We start from the raw sequence: 21824 nt of genomic DNA, 5'->3' as shown, positions 1-21824 counted from the left end.
TACAGTAGACGTAAAATAATGTACGTTATACGATCCCCATTTTAAATGAAGTTTGAAGTACTTAATAACTTTGAGATAGAAATAAGCAATATTTTAATATCTATCAATTAGATAATATTGACTATTTTTGCAGACAGGTATATGTCTATGGCACAATTTTGTCAGATAAAGAGATAAAAAGAAAAAGAGAGATGTTTATTTATTTCAGGTATTATTGACACTAAAATTATCGATGATGCTATTTTGATTCCGCTGATTATTTCAATTTACTTTTTTTATTAGATACAATGCAGAATATTGAAAATATATGAATATACAACACAAATATAATTCTAACGATACAAATAATATAAAAGTAATGTTTCACTAATTGGAAACGTATAAGGTAAAAAATTAATAAATTGACAGTTCCTAACGGAATACCATCGGGGGTTCTAATATATATTAAAGATAATGTTTCTTTTTACATACTTACGAGCACGGACGTGCGTACGAGGCAAAAGTAAAATCATCACGTAATCGCAGTTAATTAATTCGCCAGACGTGTACATATATGGCGACCCGTATAATCAATTATTATAAATACCGACAGAGAAACAGACGAGCGTCGCAAAAATGCGAAAGAAAACGCCGTAATGCGCAAAGGTGCGTACCTTACAACCGCAAGCAGTCAGACTTATCGAAGTTCTGCGCGGCCGTAAGCTGGCAATATCCTTCGTGCAAGATGACACTATCTATCACTTGGCTAATACAGAACCCGACGCCGCTTCTAGTTTCGTGGATTCATAGTCGTCGTCATCGTCGTCGTCTTACGTGGGTCAGAGTTCAATCGTGGTTGAGACTGTCGTTGCTTTCGCTGACTCTTGCCTCGCTGAGGTAAGCTTAGCGATCGTTAATCAGCCGGTCGTTATCCGATGCTGAATCGCGCACAGATCCCGTAGCTGAGATGCCAACGGGAGTAAGTAAGCCAATCCTTGTACGTAAATCGAGAATCGAATGGACGATGTTACTGCGATGGTGTTAATTAGGCCTTATAGCTGGTGATAAACGTAAATTAGTCTGCGGATATATTGTTTTTTACGATGTAACTTTGGTCACAGAAACCGGTTACACTTTTCCTGGCTTTCTAGGTTAATGTTTTTCGAGGTAATTGCTGAAGAAATGAACTTACGAATGATACTATTTAGGAGGTAGCGCGAAAATTTAAGAATGGACGTAGATTCCTTATAGATGTGAATTGCTTCTTTGAGAGTATTTGATATTATTCTTTATATGTAGATCGTTGATTTTTCAATAATTCTTTAAGTATATAAAAGGACTTAAAATTAGATGCGAATGTCTTGTGACGCCACACTAATTGTATCAAAAATTGATAAAATGATGAGTAAAAAATATTATTGATACAAGGCTCAATAATGGATAGTTTTATGATGGATAGCATTAATTAAAGGTATTCTTGAAAGAGCACAATTAGTTTTATACAATACTTTTGGTACTCTATAGCTCAAAAACTATCCATTATTGGATCATTTTTGTTCACCATATTATAAATTACGTTCGAGCTACTAGACTATATTATAGAGAGTGAGAATTTATTTCAATGGGACCTACATAATTTTTCATATAATCATTACGAAGTTCCAAAAAAAAATTGATTTATCGATAGATAACAAAAAGGCATAAAGTGTTAGAATATTTTGTGTACATTTCTAACATCTGCAAACTGCAGCAACAGTGATGATACAAGTTCTACAAAATTAAGTTGTCCTCAAAAAGGAAAGCTTCTTTTATCTTCAAAGACAAAATTTTTCATCTTCGTAAAATTATGACGTTTCTGTAATTGGAATGTCGACTGTAATCGCAGAGAATAAAAAGATACTATCGTTTTCGTGTATCACCACCTGCAGAATTCTTGCGGGAGTACTGATACATTATTTATAACAACCGTTGCAGAGTAACTTTAGTATGGAGAACTTAAAGCAACGTTCGCATCCAAACGGACTTCTTCGACGGCGTTCAAACAGGTTTTGCGCACCGCTGGCCACAGTGTAATTAAATCCAGTAGACCCTACCAGAGTCGCCGATTTATTGCGCTCTTTATCCAATAATGTATAGGACAAATTAGAAATTGCAAACACACACCTTGCGCCGAACATTACGCGCCGCACAAAATTGGAGGGTATTGAATTTTATGTTCGTCCCGTTCGGGAAGCATCAATACCGAAGATTAATTCGAAGAAGGCGTTTGCATAATCAAATATGCAGTTAACCAAATTTGTGAGAACTCGAGGCGCTTTCAGACCGATATAAATATTCCTTAATTAACGTCTCCCTTCTGTGAAGCCGGGTTTAATTCATAATTTTAAGAGAAAAAAACAAACAGCACACAACACCTTTATTTTCAATAAATGCGAATAAATTTGCATTAAAATTTTATTATTGTATTTGTACTGCAAACATTACATGAGCATTATGTATGTTAATATTTTAATATTATCAACACGGATATAATCAACGGATATTAATATGTAATATGTAATATCCACTTTTTAGTACAGAAATATTTATTTTTCTCTTCAAATTTAATAATTTAATATTATAATGGATAATTTTACGGTGTTTAAAATTTAATTACTTATTAATTATTCAGACTGTCATAAGTATTAAAATCCTTTTATTTTAACAAGTTTTTTCCTGTAACGAAGCTTATAATTATTCAAATTAAATAATTGCAATTTTTGACAATGTTAATGATCATGTAGTTATATTTCCGTCAAAGAATTTTGAATGATAATAACTTGTTAACATTTTGTAGAAACACGAATGTTAATATTGAGTTATTTTCTGTAGAATCTTAAAAAACGAAATTTCTTTTTTTATCAATTTAAAAATTATATGTTACATTATGTTTGAGGTGCATTCATGTCGTGTTGCTCCAGAACTATGGTACAAGTAAGCCTGTCATGTGATTACAGCGTGTCTTCTCAGAGACATCTCGTTATACTTCCGAACTGTAGTTTTTTTTAAAGAAAAAAGAAAAGGAAATGTGTGATTCGATTTTGCAGAGCTCACCTCGCGAAGTTCGTGTTCGTGCAGACTCGTCGCGTTTCCTCGAGGCTTGCGAGATTTCGGTGTAAGCCGGATCCTCATAATTTATTCAAATGCGGGCAAAACAGTGGGGTCTGCCGGGGGCGATATTTTGTTCGAAATTACAAGCTGTCTTGCGCATCCACCGAAATTATTGGGTAAAATGGACCTGTGATTGCACGGAAAAAAAACTAGTCACCGTCGTCACTTTAATTCTGTGCTTTCCTGAAAAAACACCCATTTGTAGAGTTTACAGTTTCCGTAGATTCTTTTTTATCGTATATATGTATATATATATATATATATATATAAAATTATAATTATTTCTCTCTCTCTCTGCATTGAACCTATCTTATTAACACATTAATTAGAAATTACTTTATCAATTTGATTGTTTTACTGATAAGAAATTGTACCTAATTTAATTCAGCGATAAGGTATACTAAATAAATTTGTTTAATATACTGATCAGTACGTACACTTGCATTTTTTATTGAATACATTGATTTACATAAATATTAATATATCATTGCATATCTATAGATTCATGCAATAATTAATTTTGTTGATTAGTGTGATGAAAGTTATTCGTAATAATTTATACGGTTTTATTTTAATGTTTTCAGAATGCAACGTTGCTGGCTTTGTCAACAGCAACGGCCACGTGGAGAGAGTACCGTATGTCTTCTTACCACAACGAGGGCAGATAATATATCCTCACGCGGAGATTCGCTTCGAAGGTAAATTACCAGCATTAAATAAAAATTACCTCGATAAAGATAACACTAATCAAATATAAGTCAATTTCCTAAGAATTTCCGCAGTTATTTATTATAAATAATATATTAGATGTAAAACGATAAGATGTAATTTGAAAAGAACTTGAATATACTTATCGACGAATGTGCTTGTCAGCTGCAAACATTTCGATTCTGAGTTTGAATTCTGTTCAGTGCGGAAGTCAAGTATAAACTATAATTCTCTATTTTTATTTTAAAGATAACACTCCTTTCACTACGTAAAAGAGTAGACTGACATTTTTGCATGAAGTTAAATTGGCAATACGATATCTACATTAGTACAAGAAAAGTCAATTGATCGCGATTGCTTTTTCTCAGAATAAAAAAAACTAATACTTGAAAGTTTATATACCGCGGAGCCTTCATAAAAATTCATTCGGCGCTTCTCCAACAAAATTCCCGTTCGCGTTCATTCCGTTCATTATTCCCCGCCTCATTTCTTTTACGATCGCTTAACACGTATATAAATTACCTCGCGAAACTAGGTGTGACCACTCCTGTATGCGGGATTGCCGGTGCCAAGCAATTGGGAAGGACGGGATGGTCCGAATTAAGGAATCTCTCCGACGCCGAGCCGCCCTTCAGATTGTTCCGAGACGAGGGCAGGACGTTCCTCCAGGTTGGTGGAAGAGAAAAGTAACTTGTCTCTCTGTCATTACGCGAGTGTAAGATTGCAATTAACCGCGTAATTAAGCAGTAACGGACGGAGTCTGCGATACTAATAGCAGACTTGTCGAGAACGATCGAAAGAAATATTTGCGTACCACACGTTTGCAGCGGAAACCGCAGGTTCAGCCGCATCATCTTTGCTCGGAGATGTACAAAACGAACCTTCGGAGCTAAAACTTCACAGTTAAACGGTTTCGATGATGCCTTCGATTACCATAATTAGTTTGTGCAGCGGTTCGAGAAAAACGAAGAGATGATTCCTCTGCATATCGAAGCGATATGCAAATGCTAATCGATTCAATCGCCACATTTACTGTTTGTTATCTTTATATTATATCAATAATTAGTTCGTGCAGTGGTTGCGTTAAACGAGGATTTTTTTTTGTACACTGAAACGATGATATGCTAATTTAATCTCATTTTCATTCATTATATTTGCCTCCTCTTTCTATACGCTACATGCAAACGCTTCGCATTTTCTAGCAAATAAAGTCTGACATTATGTTCAATTATATGATCAATTAATCAGTCAACCATTTTATCAATCAATCAATCTTTCAGTGGATTGGCGAAGCTGGGCTGAGAGACGCAGCAGAAGGACGAGTCGTGACGGCCAAACTTGTCTGCAGAGACGCGTCACCGAAGTCGACATTCTCTGGGGTTTTCACACCTTGCGTGGCCTTTAGGGTGGCCGGTTCGCCATCAAAAAACAGTATGATAAGAAAAAAATTATTGTGTTTTATATACTGGGCAATAACTTTGTCCACCTTGAATATCTCCGCTATTTTTAGAGATATGAAAATATTGTAATTATATAAGTTGTATGATATTAAAAGGACCATAACGTATGCTAGTTATAATCTTTTTAAGTAGAGGCGCTTTGAAGATTTCAAGGTCACCTCCATTTTTTTAAATAGTGTGCTGTACCTTTTTAACCTTGTAATAATGGGTGTTTAGACGATTTCAACAACCTGTAATAAAAGCAAAATTAAGAGAAACTAAAGGACTCTTTTTTTTATACAAAATAATAAACATAAAAATGGCATTGTAAGAGTCAGATAAATAAGAGAGGTATTCTAAACGACAAATTAACTCATATATTCTAAATTTTATCTATTATGACAGTACTTAAAAACTAACTTATAATATATCCGATTAATTTGTCGTTTAGAATACCTCTCTTATTTATCTGACTCTTACAATGCCATTTTTATGTTTATTATTCTGTAATAAAAGGTTATTCGTTATTAAATAAAGAATTTCTTTTCGTTAATATTATTCATCGATGAAACAAACTTTACTAATTATTGTCTTGTAAATTTGAACAATATGCATTATGGTCGAATGAGAATCCGCATTGGTTAAGAGAAGTTGATCATCAACGACAATGGTCGGTAAATATATGGTGCGGTATTATAAGCAACAAATTAATTCGGACCATATTTCATCAACGGAACACTTAATAGTATAAAACATGATAACTTTATACACAACGGAATTTTATTCTATAAAAAATGTACAATTGAATTAAGCAACTGATGTAATATCAACATGATGGATGCCCCGCATATTATGACATAGAGTAAGAGCTACACTCAATAAAATCTTCCCAAATCGGTGGATAGGACGCGGTGTAGTGGGTCGATTCTGTGACCAGCTCGTTCATCCGACGTAACATTGCTTGACTTATTTTTATGGGGAATATTAAAAAACATTTTGTATACCAGAGGAAGTGCCGACCACACCGGAAAATATGAGGCAACGAATTATTACATGTGCGACAATCAGTCCGGCAATGTTAAAAAATGTACGTTCTTCAGAAATTCAACGATTGCAGTGTTGCATTGATGTAAACGGACATCACTTCGAGCATTTCTTGTGACGTAAGAATCATCGTTTTACTTCTTTATTTAATGACGAATAACCTTTTACTATAGGTCGTTGAAATCGTCTAAATACCCACTATTACACTAAGGTTAAAAAAGTACAGCATACTACTTAAAAAAATGGAGATGACCTTGAAATCTCAGAAACGCCTTTACCTAAAAAGATTATAACCAGCATAACTTTTGTAATTATAATATTTTCATATCTCTAATAATAGCGGAGATATTCAAAGTGGACAAAGTTATTGCCTCACCCTGTATATATGATATATATAATAATAAAAAAATTATATATTATTTGAAAAACTTTACAAAATTCATAACTTTCAATTTATAATATGAAATATTACGAATGTGTACGAAATATTTTATAAATTTTTTTACTTTTTTTAGGTAATAATTTATAATAATTTAAATCATCATAATACTTTAAATCTTTATATAATAATTTATTATTCTATTTATAATAATGTTATTTGTAACGGAAAATGGTTAAAGATTAGAATATATATAAAGTATAAAAAATATAAATATAAAATATACGTTGAAAAATATATTTATTACAATATATATTTATTTTATTATTTATTATAATACATTTATTTCAAATTAAAATTTAATTAAGATACTGATTTAATTTTACATGTGAATATGTGTGTGTGTGTGCGTGTGTTGTGTGTGTGTGGAAATAGTATAATTATCTACTAATGAGGACGTTCCAAAGAATGAGTATTGAGCATCACGAAGATGTACGATTCGTTAAACATACATTTCTTTCTTACAACAGGTATACGAGAAGTAATGTTCTCGTCGACGTCCCAGGTGTCACAAGGATTATCAGCTACGGAATACACCGCCATCGGTCTTTCCTCTGTAATCTTGGCTCTCATATACGTAGCCAGCGTATCGTTATATTTGCACAGCAGAAGGGTGAAGACAAAGTCCATCGAAGAGGCGGACATCACTCTTGACGGCGGTCGAGACGGCGGCGGATTGGTGAAGAGCAATCCATTGTTGACAGCCACGAGACATTTCGAGAGCGACACTAATAGTGGACTAACCGAGAGCGATTTAGGCGAAGATCTTCCTGCGAGCGATAATGAGCAAGGTTTCGAAAATGTAAGCGCAGCTTTTACTTCTCAATCAATTGTTCAATTTCTAGCAAATTATCTTCTAAACTTTAATTGAGTAATTTTATCTAAGAAAGTTACTTCATGCACATCGTACATAAATATAGATTTATTCCTGAACGATTAGGAGCTATGATAAATTTTTATTTACCAGGAGCAGATCGTAGATATATTTGTTCTATCGTAATTAGACGAGTTTTACATCATTCCAAGGATATTACGTAATTATTCAAATTCAAGCAACGAAATTGCTCGCGCGATTCGTGAGATCTTTGTAGAAAATCCATCTCTCTCCCGGGACCACCGCTTGCGTTTAATAATGCATCCAATTAGCGCATTGGTTTTGCGCTCCGTTAGTCCGTACCATTCCAAGTAGGTGAGGTACATCCCACTTTTACGCCGTATACCGGTTGTTAGAATACCACGCACCGCGATTTCAGCGCGTTCTGCGAACTGCTCCCAGTCTCCACGTAGCGCAATTCTTTTCTTTACTGAAACAACGCGAGTGTAAGTCTCGTCGCTGTCAGAAGAAGTCAAGTCTTTACACGACGTAGTCTCGTGCCAAACAATCTCAGTGATAACGTCGTTAATAAATATTGATTGAAATCAGTATCTTGAAGGATTCAGCGAGAAGATAAGGTTTATAATTCGAAATGTCCCCGGATTGATTGTAACCTTGCGAATTATGAAATTCTCTCACTTTCGCGTTGGGCTTACTGATCAACGATGTTGTCATTTCTTCAGCAAATAACATCGGCGATCGTTCATCCTCACTGCGTGTATCTGGAGCAATCGGAAGGGCCTTTTTCCACGGGTTCCATTCTGGGTGAGAGGCTACCGGAAGAGGATGTACGGGTCGTGGAGACGGCTGAAAATCCGCATCAGCAAGATGTACCGGTTCTTCCAGGTGCTCAACGTAGGAAATTGTACTTCAATCCCGCGTACTTCGATCGACAGCTATTGCTGGTGAGTTGCTTAACGGGGCAACGCGGCGAAGAAGGTGGGGAAAAATGTTGCTTATTTCCCATTCGCGCTAGTCATCCGCGCGTTTTCGAAGTCTGGAATGCTTTTAATGGACGTACCCTCAACGTCTGTTCGATTCGTCTACCTTCTTACGCACTCGACCAGCGACAAGATAATTTGAAAACAGCCCGGCGTTTTTCTAGGCCCCACCTCCGGCTGCCATCGAGTTCCTGCTCAAAATCCGAGAAGTCATCTCCATCGCCAAGCACAAGATGGCTGCAAAAAGATTTGTTCCTACTCTCAATGGTGAGTGTGTCTGTGTTCTTCAAACATGCATTATTTGAAATATAATGAGACAAAAGGAGCAAATCGTGATGCAAATAATTTGTAGAAAATATAATGTTTGAAATTCAAAAGATATATTATAATATATGAAATAATTAAATCGATCTAATAATTAATTAAATTATATTTCTTGACCCTCGTTCATGCGAGGAATAAAGAAATTAGTGAAAATCGTGAAACTACAATTCAGTCTTTTTTTCCTTCGCGTTCTTGCATTTAAGGAGATGTTTCCAATTTTATTCTTATTTTATTCCTATGTGGTTTCGCACGCACCTGATTTCTTGAATTCTCCGTATGCTCGCTAGGCACACGAGCTGATATTATGCATCCAATGGAAAGCACGTGGAGTATTTTACAACGCGCAAAAGCAACTTGACTTTCACTCGCTGTAATTAGAAATAATTAATTTGCCATTTTCGCTTTGTCATCATTACTACCAGCAGGATAAATCTGACACGCAGGTATTCCGGAAGAGGAGAGCAATTCCGAACGGTGCGAATCGGCAAAATCAAGCAAGCATCAACAGAGAACGACCCCAAGCTCCGTTCAAGGCGGCTCGGTCACGAAATCGCGGAAGTCCCAACGGTGCACCGGATGTCCCGGTTGCAGCGAGTCTCCTCGGCTGCTTCCCGCTCTTCCTATATCTGATTTGCCCAGCCACGGTGAGAGCAAGGTGCGCGCCTGGTTGGAGGACGTGCGACCACCACAGCGTCGCTGGAGGGACGCCGAGGATACGCGTAGGAACTTCCAGGAGAACGCCCGAACGTTTGCCAGAAATCTGGAATACCTAAAGGAGTTGGCCAGACGCGATTTTGGTGATCCGGACGATCGCGCGAATCTGGTTGGCAAATCGGTATCGTCGTGGAAAGATAATCCACCGATGCTGAGGACCTTCCAGAATATCACCGCCAGAAGTGAGATTCTGGAGAACGACGATCGCTACAGCGTATCCAGACGATCGACCAGGTCCATGTTCGAAGGATCCGAGTACGACCGTTGCGGCCGTGGTAAGCGGGCGAATGGTAGACCATTCCAGTACACTGCCGGTGACGACGCGATAAACGCGAAAGTCCGCAAGGCCATCGAGAATTCCTTCATCAAGCAAATGGAGGAGAGCGCGGTCATAGAGAGCGAGACGAAAGAGAGCGTGAAAGACGATAGGAACAGCAAGAGTGAGGACGAGTCGGCAAAAACAGAGAGATCATCCAGCAACACGAATAAATCGGAGAAATCGCGATCGCAGCAATCGCAGAGCAACCCCGCGCCGAAGAGATCGAGAAAGTCGAAGGCGCCATGTGTACCGTCAATGAAGAAAAAAGAACTTCCAGATATGATTAACGAGCTACCCGGTGCGAAGAACACTGCAAAGCGTATTATGGACGCCGTGATACGTGAGATGGTAGACGTGAAGGCGTTGGATCATCATCACACTAGATCATCTAATCGTCCTACGACGATTACCGACTACGAGGTAGACAGTCTGGAACGTTCCAAGTGTAGTCGGAAGTCATCGACATCGCCGGATCAGTCATCGACGGATAATCAATCGAGTCCGGCCTTATCCACGGCATTGCCAATGGACGAGGAGTTAACGATGCAAAATGCTGTGATCAACACGCGTACCGGCGAAATGACGATGTCGAAGCTCAGTAATCAGATTCTCGAGAGAAACTGCTACAACAGTCTGCCAGAATTGATCAGCAGTCAACGGTCGGAGACGTACTCGCTGGTGAGTGAAGTCTACGTGAATGACGGCTACGCCAGTCCAGCCTGCAGTGACGACAGTGGTCCGGAGATTCAATACGAGCCGGAGAATCCGGGTCATTTGACCATCAAGGTCCAGGACTCTCCAGAAAACTACGTGAAGCTTGACGAATCCGAGTACGAGCCGGACACGTTGGATCGAAAGCCGATGAAGCTGCGAATCAACGACGACATACAATACAACCGAGGGGAAATTACCAACGAGATTTATGTGGATTCGTTAGAGCGACCGGCTCAGATCCTTCTCAAGAGCAAGGGTAGTTTTCGCGACGAGAATTCTACGCTGCAACGTACTAGCCACAACAGTTTACGGGAGATTTACGAGGCAAGGATAAAGTCGGGTATGAAGGACCCACATTTGACGAATGGTCATGACCCGGAGGTGCAAATGAACGGCGAGTCCGATGGCGTAGACTCGTGGAAAAAGTTGAAATACTTGACGCCGGACAACAGACAAGCAAAGAGACAACGACAGCCGCATAACCAGCCGGACGTGGTGCCGTTGCCGCCCACGGAAGAGGAGATCTATCAGCGACCGAAGCCACCGCGGCGCGTCGAAGACGCGAGACTGCCGCCGTTATCTCCGCCAAAAAACGCCTGGGACGGGAGTCCTGTCGGAGCGGGTGACCCTACAGCCAGTAACGGCGCTCCTGTCCCGAAAGCTGACGGATACCATGTAGGGGACCAAACCTGCCTCTGCTCGTCGCAGACTCAACTCGACGTCGCGAAGTACGAGATTTACAACAAGAAGCATCGCGAAGACGACGTTCCCTTAACGGGAACGACGTTTTTTAATGAGAGAATAGGCGGCAAGTGCACTGTGACGAACGGTTGCAGGGACTGCCCGTGCGAGACGCGGATTGAAATCGAAGTTCCTGAGGACAGGTTTAGGTTCTACGGGCATATCAATTCCAACAAGGAGGAAGTCTCGGTGCGAGAAACGAAGGTGGCGCGAGATAAACGATCGATTACAGGTTCCTCTCATCACAGAAGTTCCGGAAGAAGTTCAAGGACGCGATCGTGGAGCGCCGATCATCGCCGGGAGGATAAGGACAAACTCCTCAACAAAAGCAGAGCGCAGAGTGGCTCCAGAACAAGGCAGTTGAAAGGTCTCTCGAAGAGCTGTGATTCCAACTCGAACATGCTACCGTTGGTGGACAATCGACGTGGTCACGTGAAGGTTGAAGATAGCGGCTACCTCAGTAGCACAGACAGCAACGGTTCGCACAAGCGATTGCTGAAGCACGAGGTAAGTAGCGTGTCCGAGGAGACCGACGAGACCGAATCTGTGTGTGACGGCGCTAGCGAGAGCGGTGCCGAGAGCGTCGGCACCGACAGCGTGTTTTTCGGCAATTTTCGCAGACTGTCACAAATCTCTAAAAGCGCTGATTCCGGCGTGGATCTTGGAGCGAAGAATTCGTCATATTATCAGCCGATGTTCGACACGAACAGTGAGATCACAGTGGTTTTGGAGAGAGCGAATTTCAGTACGAGCGACAGCGAAACCGAGAGTCTCGTTACTGTATTGCCTCCTTGTAACGGTCAGTGCAACAAATTAGTATCGTAACAGTTAAAATATTCAATCGAAGAGTAAATGATCTCTTAAAAAATCCTCTGGTAGGATCTATAGGACAGTATCTTGGTGCAGATATTTTAATCAAGCAAAGTTGTTTATATAAAAAAGGTAACTTTATATATAAAATTTTTAGTAACATCTTTTATGAAATACTTCCAAGATTTGAAAAGAGATAGTTTTTATAAGAGGCCAAATGATGGCATAAAGATAAAGTAATTAATGATAATTTTTTATTATGAACAATTTTATTGTTTAATTTAAAAAATGTATTGAACATATTCCAGTTTTATTCCTATTTTAGTTATTAAGAATTTTCTTACTTTATATTCTGGTATAAATGTCTGTTGTAAGAAAAACAGATATATATTAATTTTTAGAGAGCAGTGATCTATTTTAAAAATCTTACAGTTTTTCGTTAAGTATAAAAAATTCGTTATAATTAATTATTTCATTCCTTGCCTCAAAATATGATATTATTTCAGCGTCATTATATCGTTCTCTGTGAGAATACATAAGTTCAATAGTGCGCACATTGCAATTCGAAAATCCTCAATTGAACCGGACTCTCTAAATAATGAAACACTAAAAACATAATAGCACCGAATAAAAAAATTAACGTATCTTTATTAATAAAAAAATTATAAACAATGAAAAAAGCTTTGGAAAAACATAAGAAGGAGTAAGAAATCTAGGTATGCCATACCGAAAAGGCGATTAATTAGAGTTAAGAGCACATATCGTGATATGTAAATCTTTTATTTTTTTAGTAATGTCAAATCGGAATAACTTTTTATTGAAATTATTTCTAATATATTTTCTATACTAAATTTTCGTCGTGGTAATGTTAAGATGCAATGTAACACACTATTTTTAGAGCATAAGTGGAAATCAAAAAACGATTTGCCATCGTACTAGATAAAATATCGAGTATTGAGTCCTATAATAAGACAACAGACTTTATTTGTACTGTTAATTTTTGTGGATGAATTTTGAAAGATAAAAATTCGCGAAAGATTAAATTTGAAGTTTTAATCGAAACGTTAGATAAATTTTATTCGTTTTCAAAAAAGCTTCAAGGCCAGTCTAGAAAGAAAATAAATTTATTACTAAGATAGATAGCTACGTGATAGTTTTATAAATATTAACAATTAAATACACAAAGCGCCATGCGCGCTTAAAAGTTCATCAAGCGGGTAAATGATATATTATCTTCGCTCATCTGAAAAGAGAAAAGAACAATTAATAGACTTCCGTGTGCGCTAAATATTTTTTTTATATTAATATATCTTTATAAGCTAAAATATGTGCAAAAGTCTAAAATATTTTTATGAGAAACACTTTTAGATTATTATTATTATTAATATAGGTGTGACTAGTTCTTAATATCGATTTAAAATTAATTTAGAAACATGTTAGTTTAAAAAAATATATGAAAGGAATATAATTTTTATAGCAATTGCTCATATCTGTAAAATAATTTTTTACAAATGCATATATGTAAGTTATGTATTTATTTATATTTATTACTTTTTATTAATTTTTTCTAGACATAACAATAACTCAGTGGAGAAAGTGATAATGTTTTTATCATAGGTAACGATGAAAACGCTTATTTGTATATTTTCCTTGATTGCAATTAGTGCGATCGAAAATTATTATAGCTGCTGTAATCGAAACGATATGCTGGATGCATTATCGGCCGGAAGTGCAATATTAGTTCGTAATAAAGAGAGAAACTGCACAAATCATAAATTAATTAAATAGGCATGATATATTTTTAATATGTTACAATAGTCATTATGACAGTGAATACTCTCAAAATACGCAGAGATTCTTTCTACAAGAGGACAGTGTGAAGATAAAATAATTGATTAATTATTAAGCAATTTTTTATTATGAATGATTTTAATCAACATTTTTTCAGACAATGTTTTTAAACCATCACTTTTAAAAAGATTTATTCGTTTGAAGAAGTTGTGTTAGAGAATAATTTATGTAAATAAATCGAGAGTAATGAGATATCTTGCCAAAAAGGTATTAGTATCTTATATAATTTCCTGATATTATTACAAGCTATATTATTATTGTTTCTCCTCTTATTTCCTCATATTTTCAATTGAGATATTAAAATTATTATAGATGATTATTAAGAAGTATTTGCAAGCATTACTGAAATATTTTCACCGTTTTTTATTAATGAATAACTAATTAATATATGTACAAGTTGGAACAAAACGTATAATATTAATATAAGAATTATGCAATATAATTTATGAGAATTTATCTTTATACTCTTAGGCTGGATCCACAACCTCGCTTTAAGAGGCCCTAAGCCGTAAAGCCGTAAGAAATTGACTAATCATAGTTGAATACGAGAAAAATAATCGACTGTGATTGGTCAATTTCTTACGGCTTTACGGTTTAGGACCTCTTAAAGCGAAGTTGTGGACCCAGCCTTGTTTTATATTAATCCTCTTATTTAAAGATTTATTTATCGCTAGTACTCCAAGTGATTTTGCATAAAAATAAAGTAATATATTTTTCCATGTTATTATTTTGTTTGTAAAAGTTTTATATTTAATATTTAATTACTTCAAATTAATATATTTCTATCTACTTTTTAAAGTTATAACATTAGAAGCGCACGCTTCCATGTACCTGCCAAATGTAAATATTTGAGATAGATTTTAATATATATTCTGTTAATTTAATGTACTTTTAACATTATTTTGCGATATTGTTTTAATATATATATATATTTTATGGAATGTTAATTAAAGTAATATAATGCACAAATATACATGCCGTTACGATCGTGAAAAATTGTTCGTGAGCACATGAACAAGAGAAGAGAATCACGATATTATTATTTAAAAACGATAATTATACTTGTATACTATTTGTGTTGACTTTTCAAATTTAGCGAAATTATACATATATAATTATATTGACCTAAATTATTAATAATGTTGTTTCTAAATTTATTAAATATTAATATTTTATACACAGGTCATCATTCAAATTCTATATCTTGTTTAAACGCTCGGAAAGCGATCGTAACGTGGCATAAAAGATTAAGGGAACAAATTTTTATAATTTCTCGGCCATTTTGGCGCGAGGTGGTGTCGGTAGGTTTCGGGTACATCAAGAGCGCTTCACACAAAATAAAATTATATATTTTTGAAGAAATTTAAGAGCAACATGTCTATGAACGAAATATTTAATAATAATTCCGACTTTTTTTGTACTGCATGACAAAACGATTATTGAGCGTCTCATAGCATTTAATCGAAGCGACATTGTTGTCCTAGTTACGAAAAGCATCATATTGTGATTGTACATATACATATGTAATAAATTCTTACTATTTTATAAAAAAAAATACTGTTAACGGGAAAATGTAGTATTTATTACTTGCATTACTCCTGCAAATATGTGTTCCACATCTTTCCTCTCATAAAAATTCATCAGTCATGTAAGTATATCTGTAATATTGTAAACACGTAGTCTTTTGATTTACAATTGTAATTTTAAATAATGTCGCTCTTTTCATCTCTAATTATAAGTCTTACGATGCTTCATTAATTTTGTTAATTTAACATTGTTGGCATTTCAATTTTTCTTACAGATTGATTGGGAAAAACGAACACATAATATAGAAGTGGAAGTGAATGAGAAAAAAAGATACTCATTGAAAGAAGCTCTAGCGTTGTTTTTTTAATTAGACAATTTATTACTTATATAAGTAATTCTATCAAATATATTTGTATAAAGCTGTCAATCAGCATACGTTATTTTTGACAAATTTGTACACAAATATACATATAATAGGTAATAACAATAAGAATAAATTACAATTAACTCTATGTTGATTGAGATAATGTTACAGTTTTAAGGCTATTATGTATGTACAGTTATCATATTGTACATATTTAAACTAAAGAGTTTCAACTTTTTCTGTATTTTCTATAGATTTAGACGACATTTTCAGGGTTTCCACAAGAGTTTCAAATACTTTCTCTTTGTACTCTAATATTTCTTTTAAATTAAGATCATTTCTATGATTGACAAATCCTTGTGTCTCCAATAAGTACTGCACTAGAGACCACATAACATTTCTAAATTGTAAGAGCACATTAGCAGTTCTAGATAAAAAAACAAAGATTTAAACAGATTATTATATGCTACATATTATATAAGACAAAATATAAAAATACTCACTCTTTATTACAAACAAATCTTACAGTTTGTTGCGCATTAACATTAATTGTAAGTTTTATCCTGTTATCGTCCAGCTACAAATAGAAAAATATATTATAAATTGTGTGTTATGTTATTTACTTTCTTATACTACTTTGTTGAATCGTAAGATTTAATTATTTAATTACCTCATAACATTGAACTTCTTTTTGGTTGAAAAGTAACACTGTTAAAGGTGATATCATACTTGTTTCACGAATTACTATACTACGTCTTACATTGCAGTGCGCAGCATTAAAATACGTGAAGAAAGAACTCGGCCAATTTTTCCGCTTATAATTAACACTTTCTCCCGAAATTACAGCCTTGGCACGACCTCTGTTTAAAAATAAAATTAATATTATATTATAAATAATAATGTTATAAATCATCTTTAAACTTGAGTCTGTGGATATACAAAATTCGCTTACTGTGTTCGAAGTTCGTTAACGCCTTTCCTTAGGATTCCATTCTTAAATCCCACATCTTTATGTTCTATCAATTGCTGCGTAGCAGAATATAATACAGCTCGCACTAACTCGTCATTACATTCATATTTGTTTGCTATATCAGATTTATTGCAATCATAATCATGCAATAAAGCTTTGCTTAACATTTTACATTGAATCAACTGTTGGATAAACGTATTTCGTATTTCTGCAAAATTATGATTTCGTACGATTTAAAAACGAGATTTATCGATAGTATGGATAATTCGATTAAATAAATACACACAGCAGTAACTGAACAAAAATAATTTTTAAATATAATCTCTAATAGCTATGTTACTTACGACTCAGTATTTGTATTCTGAGTGGCCTGATCATCATGTCTCTACAAAATTTTCTTATTAAATGCGGACTTGTTTCATTAAAGTGAGACCATTGCTTAAATATCCATGCCATTGCAACATGATCGCTAGATGGATGGTACATTCTTTTATTTTCTCTAATTTGAGATTTCTCATTCAGTATATTGTGAAAAAGATTATCTTCACCAGAAAAAATACTGGCTATCGTTATCACAGGATGTAAGCAGCTATTGTTAAAACGGAAATATTTATAATACAGAAAAATAATCAGAAGATGAGATTCAGATGTATATTCTATTTAATATTTATACTTACTCGAAGACAGAAGAATATACCATGGCTTTACTGAATTTAGGATGCGTTGGAAATAGTGCCATTCGTTTACCTAGAGCCGTAAGATTCTCTTCGGCATCCATAACTCCAAGATTTATTAAAGATCTCACCGCCTTTTGTATTGCAGTTGGAGTAGGTGGTTCCAGAAATCCACTCAGAAATGCTTGCGCCTTTTCGTCCGTGTATGTTTTACTGTCAAGAATTACTTTTTCCAATGGATTGCATAATAATTGCGGTACTGGATACGGCTGTAATTTCTCATATTCTTTTTTTGAGATTAAGTGATAACTTTCACCAGGTTTGACTCGTCCAGCTCTCCCTTTCCTGCATAACAAATTAATTATCATCTTAACGTAAAATAATTTCAAAATAATACTTAATTGCAATTTTTTTTAATATTTTTATTTCTCTCAAATATGAATAACAAAATTATATAACATATTTACTTGTTCTTAATAATTACCTTTGCTGAATGTTTGCTCGAGAGATCCAACAATTCTTTATACTAAATATATCTTTGATATCGTCCCAATGAGATTCTTTTCGTAAGGCAGAATCTACAACGTAAACCACATCACTAACTGTAATGCCTGTTTCAGCAATATCCGTAGCCAAGATAATTTTCCGTACATCCTTCGGTGTATGTTCAAAGATTTTCCGCTGCTCGTTGTGTGACACTTTGGAATGCATCGGCAAAATCAAATGTTTTTCGTTATAGCACGATGTATCCTCAAGCATACTTTGCACCCTCATGATTTCATTCCAACCTGGTAAGAAGCATAAAATAGCACCGGGCGGCTTATGCGACGAAATCCATTTTATGACCTGTACTATTTTTCCAAAATTAATTGAAAGTTTTTCGACTTCATCATCATAACGACCTTTGGCTACATATGTTCTGTATCTCTCGATATTTGGTAAATGATCGATATCTTCCAAAAAATGCATTTTTACGGCAAACAGTCTACCAGGTACTCGTATAGTGGGACAATCGAAATACTGTTGAAATATGTGCGTATTTATAGTCGCCGACATTATCAGTACTTTTAAAGTAGGATTTTTCTGTATGGCTCTCTTAAGTAGAATCATTAGCATGTCGGTATCAATCTGGCGTTCATGCGCCTCGTCCAAAATGATATGCGAGCACCCTTTTAAATCAGGATTGATCTGCAATTTTCTCAGTAGCATACCAGTAGTACAAAAAACTATCGCACCAAGTTCCTTCGGCAATGCTTGTTCTAGTCTCACGTGAAAACCGACAACGTCTCCCACGTGTTCTTTTCTTTCGTACGCGATGCGATCTGCCAAAGAGATCGCCGAGATTCTACGAGGTTGAGATATCAATATGTTGCAATCTGTAGCATTACCATTTTTTGCGAAAGCATCTAATATAAATTGAGGTACTTGTGTAGTTTTGCCACAACCTGTATCACCCTCTATTAATAGGACTCGATGGTTTTCCAACAGAGAAAGAATTTCATCTCTGTAAAACAGATTACGTATATGTTGAAAATTACAAAGCATATTATATGTACACATATTGTATAAATATGAACAATATTATCTTATATCTTTCATACTTAAACTCGTGAATTGGTAAAGTAACAGTGTCATTGTTACATCTTTCCAATAATCTATCCCTCAAAGTTTTATTTCGAAGGAGAATATTTGAGTAACCATTGTCTTCAAGTATTGGATGATGAGTCAATGTAGACTGATGCAATAAATTATCAGAATTTACAGTATTTTTCAATGTCATACTCTGTATTTCCTGAGTATTATACAAATTAAAATAATCAAATACTATACTAATAAAATACATTTACATTAGCCCTGCTGGTTTGCTTCAGGTCTATATATCACCTAGAATGTAATTAATTTCTTTACTAATATTTTAATTAAAAACTGTTTTCTAATAGATGATGATTTTATCTGTTAATATAAACTTTTTCTGAAAAATTTATGATTTTTTAGAGTTTTTAATTATATTGATTTAAATAATAAAATAAATTTAAACAGACCAGCAGGGTAAAGAAATTGTGATGGAGAATTTTTTACCGTATTGTAAGTCTTGATTAATTGTGTCATATTGTTTAAAATTTCAGGAGCAACATTTAATTCAACAGGCTTAAATTGCATATTCCTCACTTCTTCTTCATTATAGATACGTGGTTTGCCGTTTTTTAATTTGCCATTTATTTCTAGCCACTGTAAACACTTCCAAGCTACATTTTTGAAAGTGAGTGTTTTAGTTTTACCAGTTTCTTTAAAAGACATAACTTCTGGCCATTTGACATTGATAGTAACTTCCCATTGTTTAGATCTATTTATAGTAATGCTCTTAATCTTTGAGGTTAAAATTTGTTGGTCTTTTAAGTCATGACCCACTATTGAATAAATAGATATTAAAGAAGATTTTGGATCTGCATATAAACGTTCCATTCCTATAATATTCAGAAATTTTATTATGGTAATAAATTGACAAAAATAAAGTATAAATTATACAGAGTATATTAAATGATATATTAAATTTAATAAATTAATACAAATATGTAGAAACATTTTGTATTTGATATGATCACAATATACTTATTAAGAAAGACAAATATAAAATTTAATACACATAAAAGATAAATTTTGCACTGTATTTCAATTGCAAATTATTTCTAACTTAATATTTATTTAGAAGATTTGAAAACTACTGGATTTACTAGATTTAATTGTTTTGAAGATGTAAATAAATAATTTATACGTACGTTTTTGGAGCAAAATTTCTTTATTAATTCTCTGAGATTTATCATACTTTCTTCCAAATTCATCGAAGTTTTGCTGTTAAAATTTTTATCTTTAATAATTGCAATTTTATTCCTGATGCATTATGTATAATATTACTTACCTCTATTAACTTTTCCGTTGTAATATTTGTATGTAAAGATTTAGTTTCCACATTTTCGTATTCAAAATTCTTTATCTATTTATAAAATAATAAAACAGATTATTCAGAAAAATTATCATTTACAATTATACCTTTCATACCTGAGATAAATGTTTGTCTTTATCTTTCACAGAAACACAGTATTGCGCCACAGTATGTATATGCAAGTCTCTAATCACATTTTTATATAAATATGCTGCACGATACTGGCGAAGCCTGTATAACAAAATTATGAATTTATTATCAGAGAGATCACCTATATAAACAATTCATTAAGACTTGAATACTATAAATTTCACTTTGAAAAACTTTAAGCATCCAACAGCTTTGTCAATGCTACTACACAAATGAAATTGAGTCTATCTTACAGCAATTAACCATGACAAATTAGTGATACAACTGAAATTAAAAGATGAGATGCTTTAGTAAAATAATATGCATCATTGTTATATACCAGCTATATGTTGATCTTTGTCCACGAAGTACTAGAAATGTTCCTGACATCTTTTCTTTGTGTATATGTGCACTCTTTATTTTAATATATATATATATATATGTGTGTATAATATGTACTTCCTAAAAAGGAAATGTATTTCTAGAAGTGCACGTTCTTCGATCTAAAAGTAGTAAGAAAATCACAATCATTTGTATACCTCGAGTATCGTAGTTCACGTGGTTAGGATCGAAGTTCGTGTTCTTGGTTATGGACACTTACCTACTTAACCCTATATCATCAGAGAACAAAATGATCCAGAAAGTTTGTGACAGCGCTTCCACTTACAAGGAAGTATTGTCAAGATTGGTCAAGATGTACTTCTTCATACATAAAACGATTAAATGTTGCCACTTTCTCAAAAGTACCGGGTATGCGTTCTCAACATCCTCAACACCATCAACCATATATGTAATACTATACATATATGCCATCACACTCATACGCTGTAGAGACCTGTTTTCTAGGTGTTCTCAACGTCCTCAACACCATCAACCATATATGTAATACTATACATATATGCCATCACACTCATACGCTGTAGAGACCTGTTAATACGCTGTAGTCTGTAATCACCAACGTCGGTTAAGCTAACCGACGGTTAATTCCAATGGAATTATCCAATCGCATTTGTCTTTGACCAGAATGAACCAATCACGGTTGACACTTTAATCGTCGGTTAGCTTAACCGATGTTGGTGAAATTGGCCCTAATACGCTGTAGTCTGTAGGTCTGTACGTATGATTCCAATTTACCGTGTGCGTTTCCACAGAGAGAAGCCTGAGAGCGGCCA

The 21824-nt window shown here is 34.6% G+C and overlaps 2 protein-coding genes across 2 annotated transcripts in view; one reads left to right on the top strand and one right to left on the bottom strand.

Moving 5' to 3' along the window:
• Window positions 1–12211, top strand: part of sha (shavenoid) — a 132153-nt gene extending 119942 nt beyond the window's left edge. The window contains exons 7-15 of the mRNA XM_018546242.1: window positions 3714–3827; window positions 4373–4506; window positions 5118–5268; window positions 7230–7561; window positions 8317–8538; window positions 8739–8841; window positions 9342–10141; window positions 10193–11365; window positions 11567–12211. Of these exons, the coding sequence (XP_018401744.1) occupies window positions 3714–3827; window positions 4373–4506; window positions 5118–5268; window positions 7230–7561; window positions 8317–8538; window positions 8739–8841; window positions 9342–10141; window positions 10193–11365; window positions 11567–12211 (3674 nt within the window). The remainder of the gene's footprint in view (window positions 1–3713; window positions 3828–4372; window positions 4507–5117; window positions 5269–7229; window positions 7562–8316; window positions 8539–8738; window positions 8842–9341; window positions 10142–10192; window positions 11366–11566) is intronic.
• Window positions 12212–16157: 3946 nt separating this feature from the next.
• On the bottom strand, window positions 16158–21404 carry LOC108778916 (putative ATP-dependent RNA helicase DHX30). The gene is made up of 14 exons (XM_018546240.1): window positions 21254–21404; window positions 20993–21155; window positions 20640–20754; window positions 20500–20574; window positions 20360–20432; window positions 19662–20047; window positions 19184–19374; window positions 18067–19086; window positions 17586–17927; window positions 17253–17497; window positions 16891–17116; window positions 16609–16798; window positions 16442–16515; window positions 16158–16365 (listed from the first exon to the last, which is right to left on the bottom strand). The coding sequence occupies exons 2-14, from the start codon at window positions 21040–21042 to the stop codon at window positions 16158–16160; spliced, it is 3195 nt and encodes a 1064-aa protein (XP_018401742.1). The 5' UTR covers window positions 21043–21155; window positions 21254–21404.
• Between the last annotated feature and the right edge of the window lie 420 nt (window positions 21405–21824).

This window comes from Cyphomyrmex costatus, unplaced genomic scaffold, assembly GCF_001594065.2.
Source record: "Cyphomyrmex costatus isolate MS0001 unplaced genomic scaffold, Ccosl1.0 scaffold53, whole genome shotgun sequence".
NCBI classification, from domain to species: Eukaryota; Metazoa; Arthropoda; class Insecta; order Hymenoptera; family Formicidae; genus Cyphomyrmex; species Cyphomyrmex costatus.
Note: the sequence above shows the minus strand (reverse complement) of the source record. Positions and strands in the feature narration are given on the sequence as shown.

Excerpts from the sequence above, each read along its gene's own strand:
- LOC108778916 (XM_018546240.1), bottom strand. The coding sequence starts at position 21,042 with ATGTCAGGAACATTTCTAGTACTTCGTGGACAAAGATCAACATATAGC. Across the intron at positions 17,117-17,252 it reads CAGAATACAAATACTGAGTC|AAATACGAAATACGTTTATC; the intron begins GTAAGTAACATA and ends ATAATTTTGCAG. Across the intron at positions 16,516-16,608 it reads AAGAAGTTCAATGTTATGAG|CTGGACGATAACAGGATAAA; the intron begins GTAATTAAATAA and ends TTCTATTTGTAG.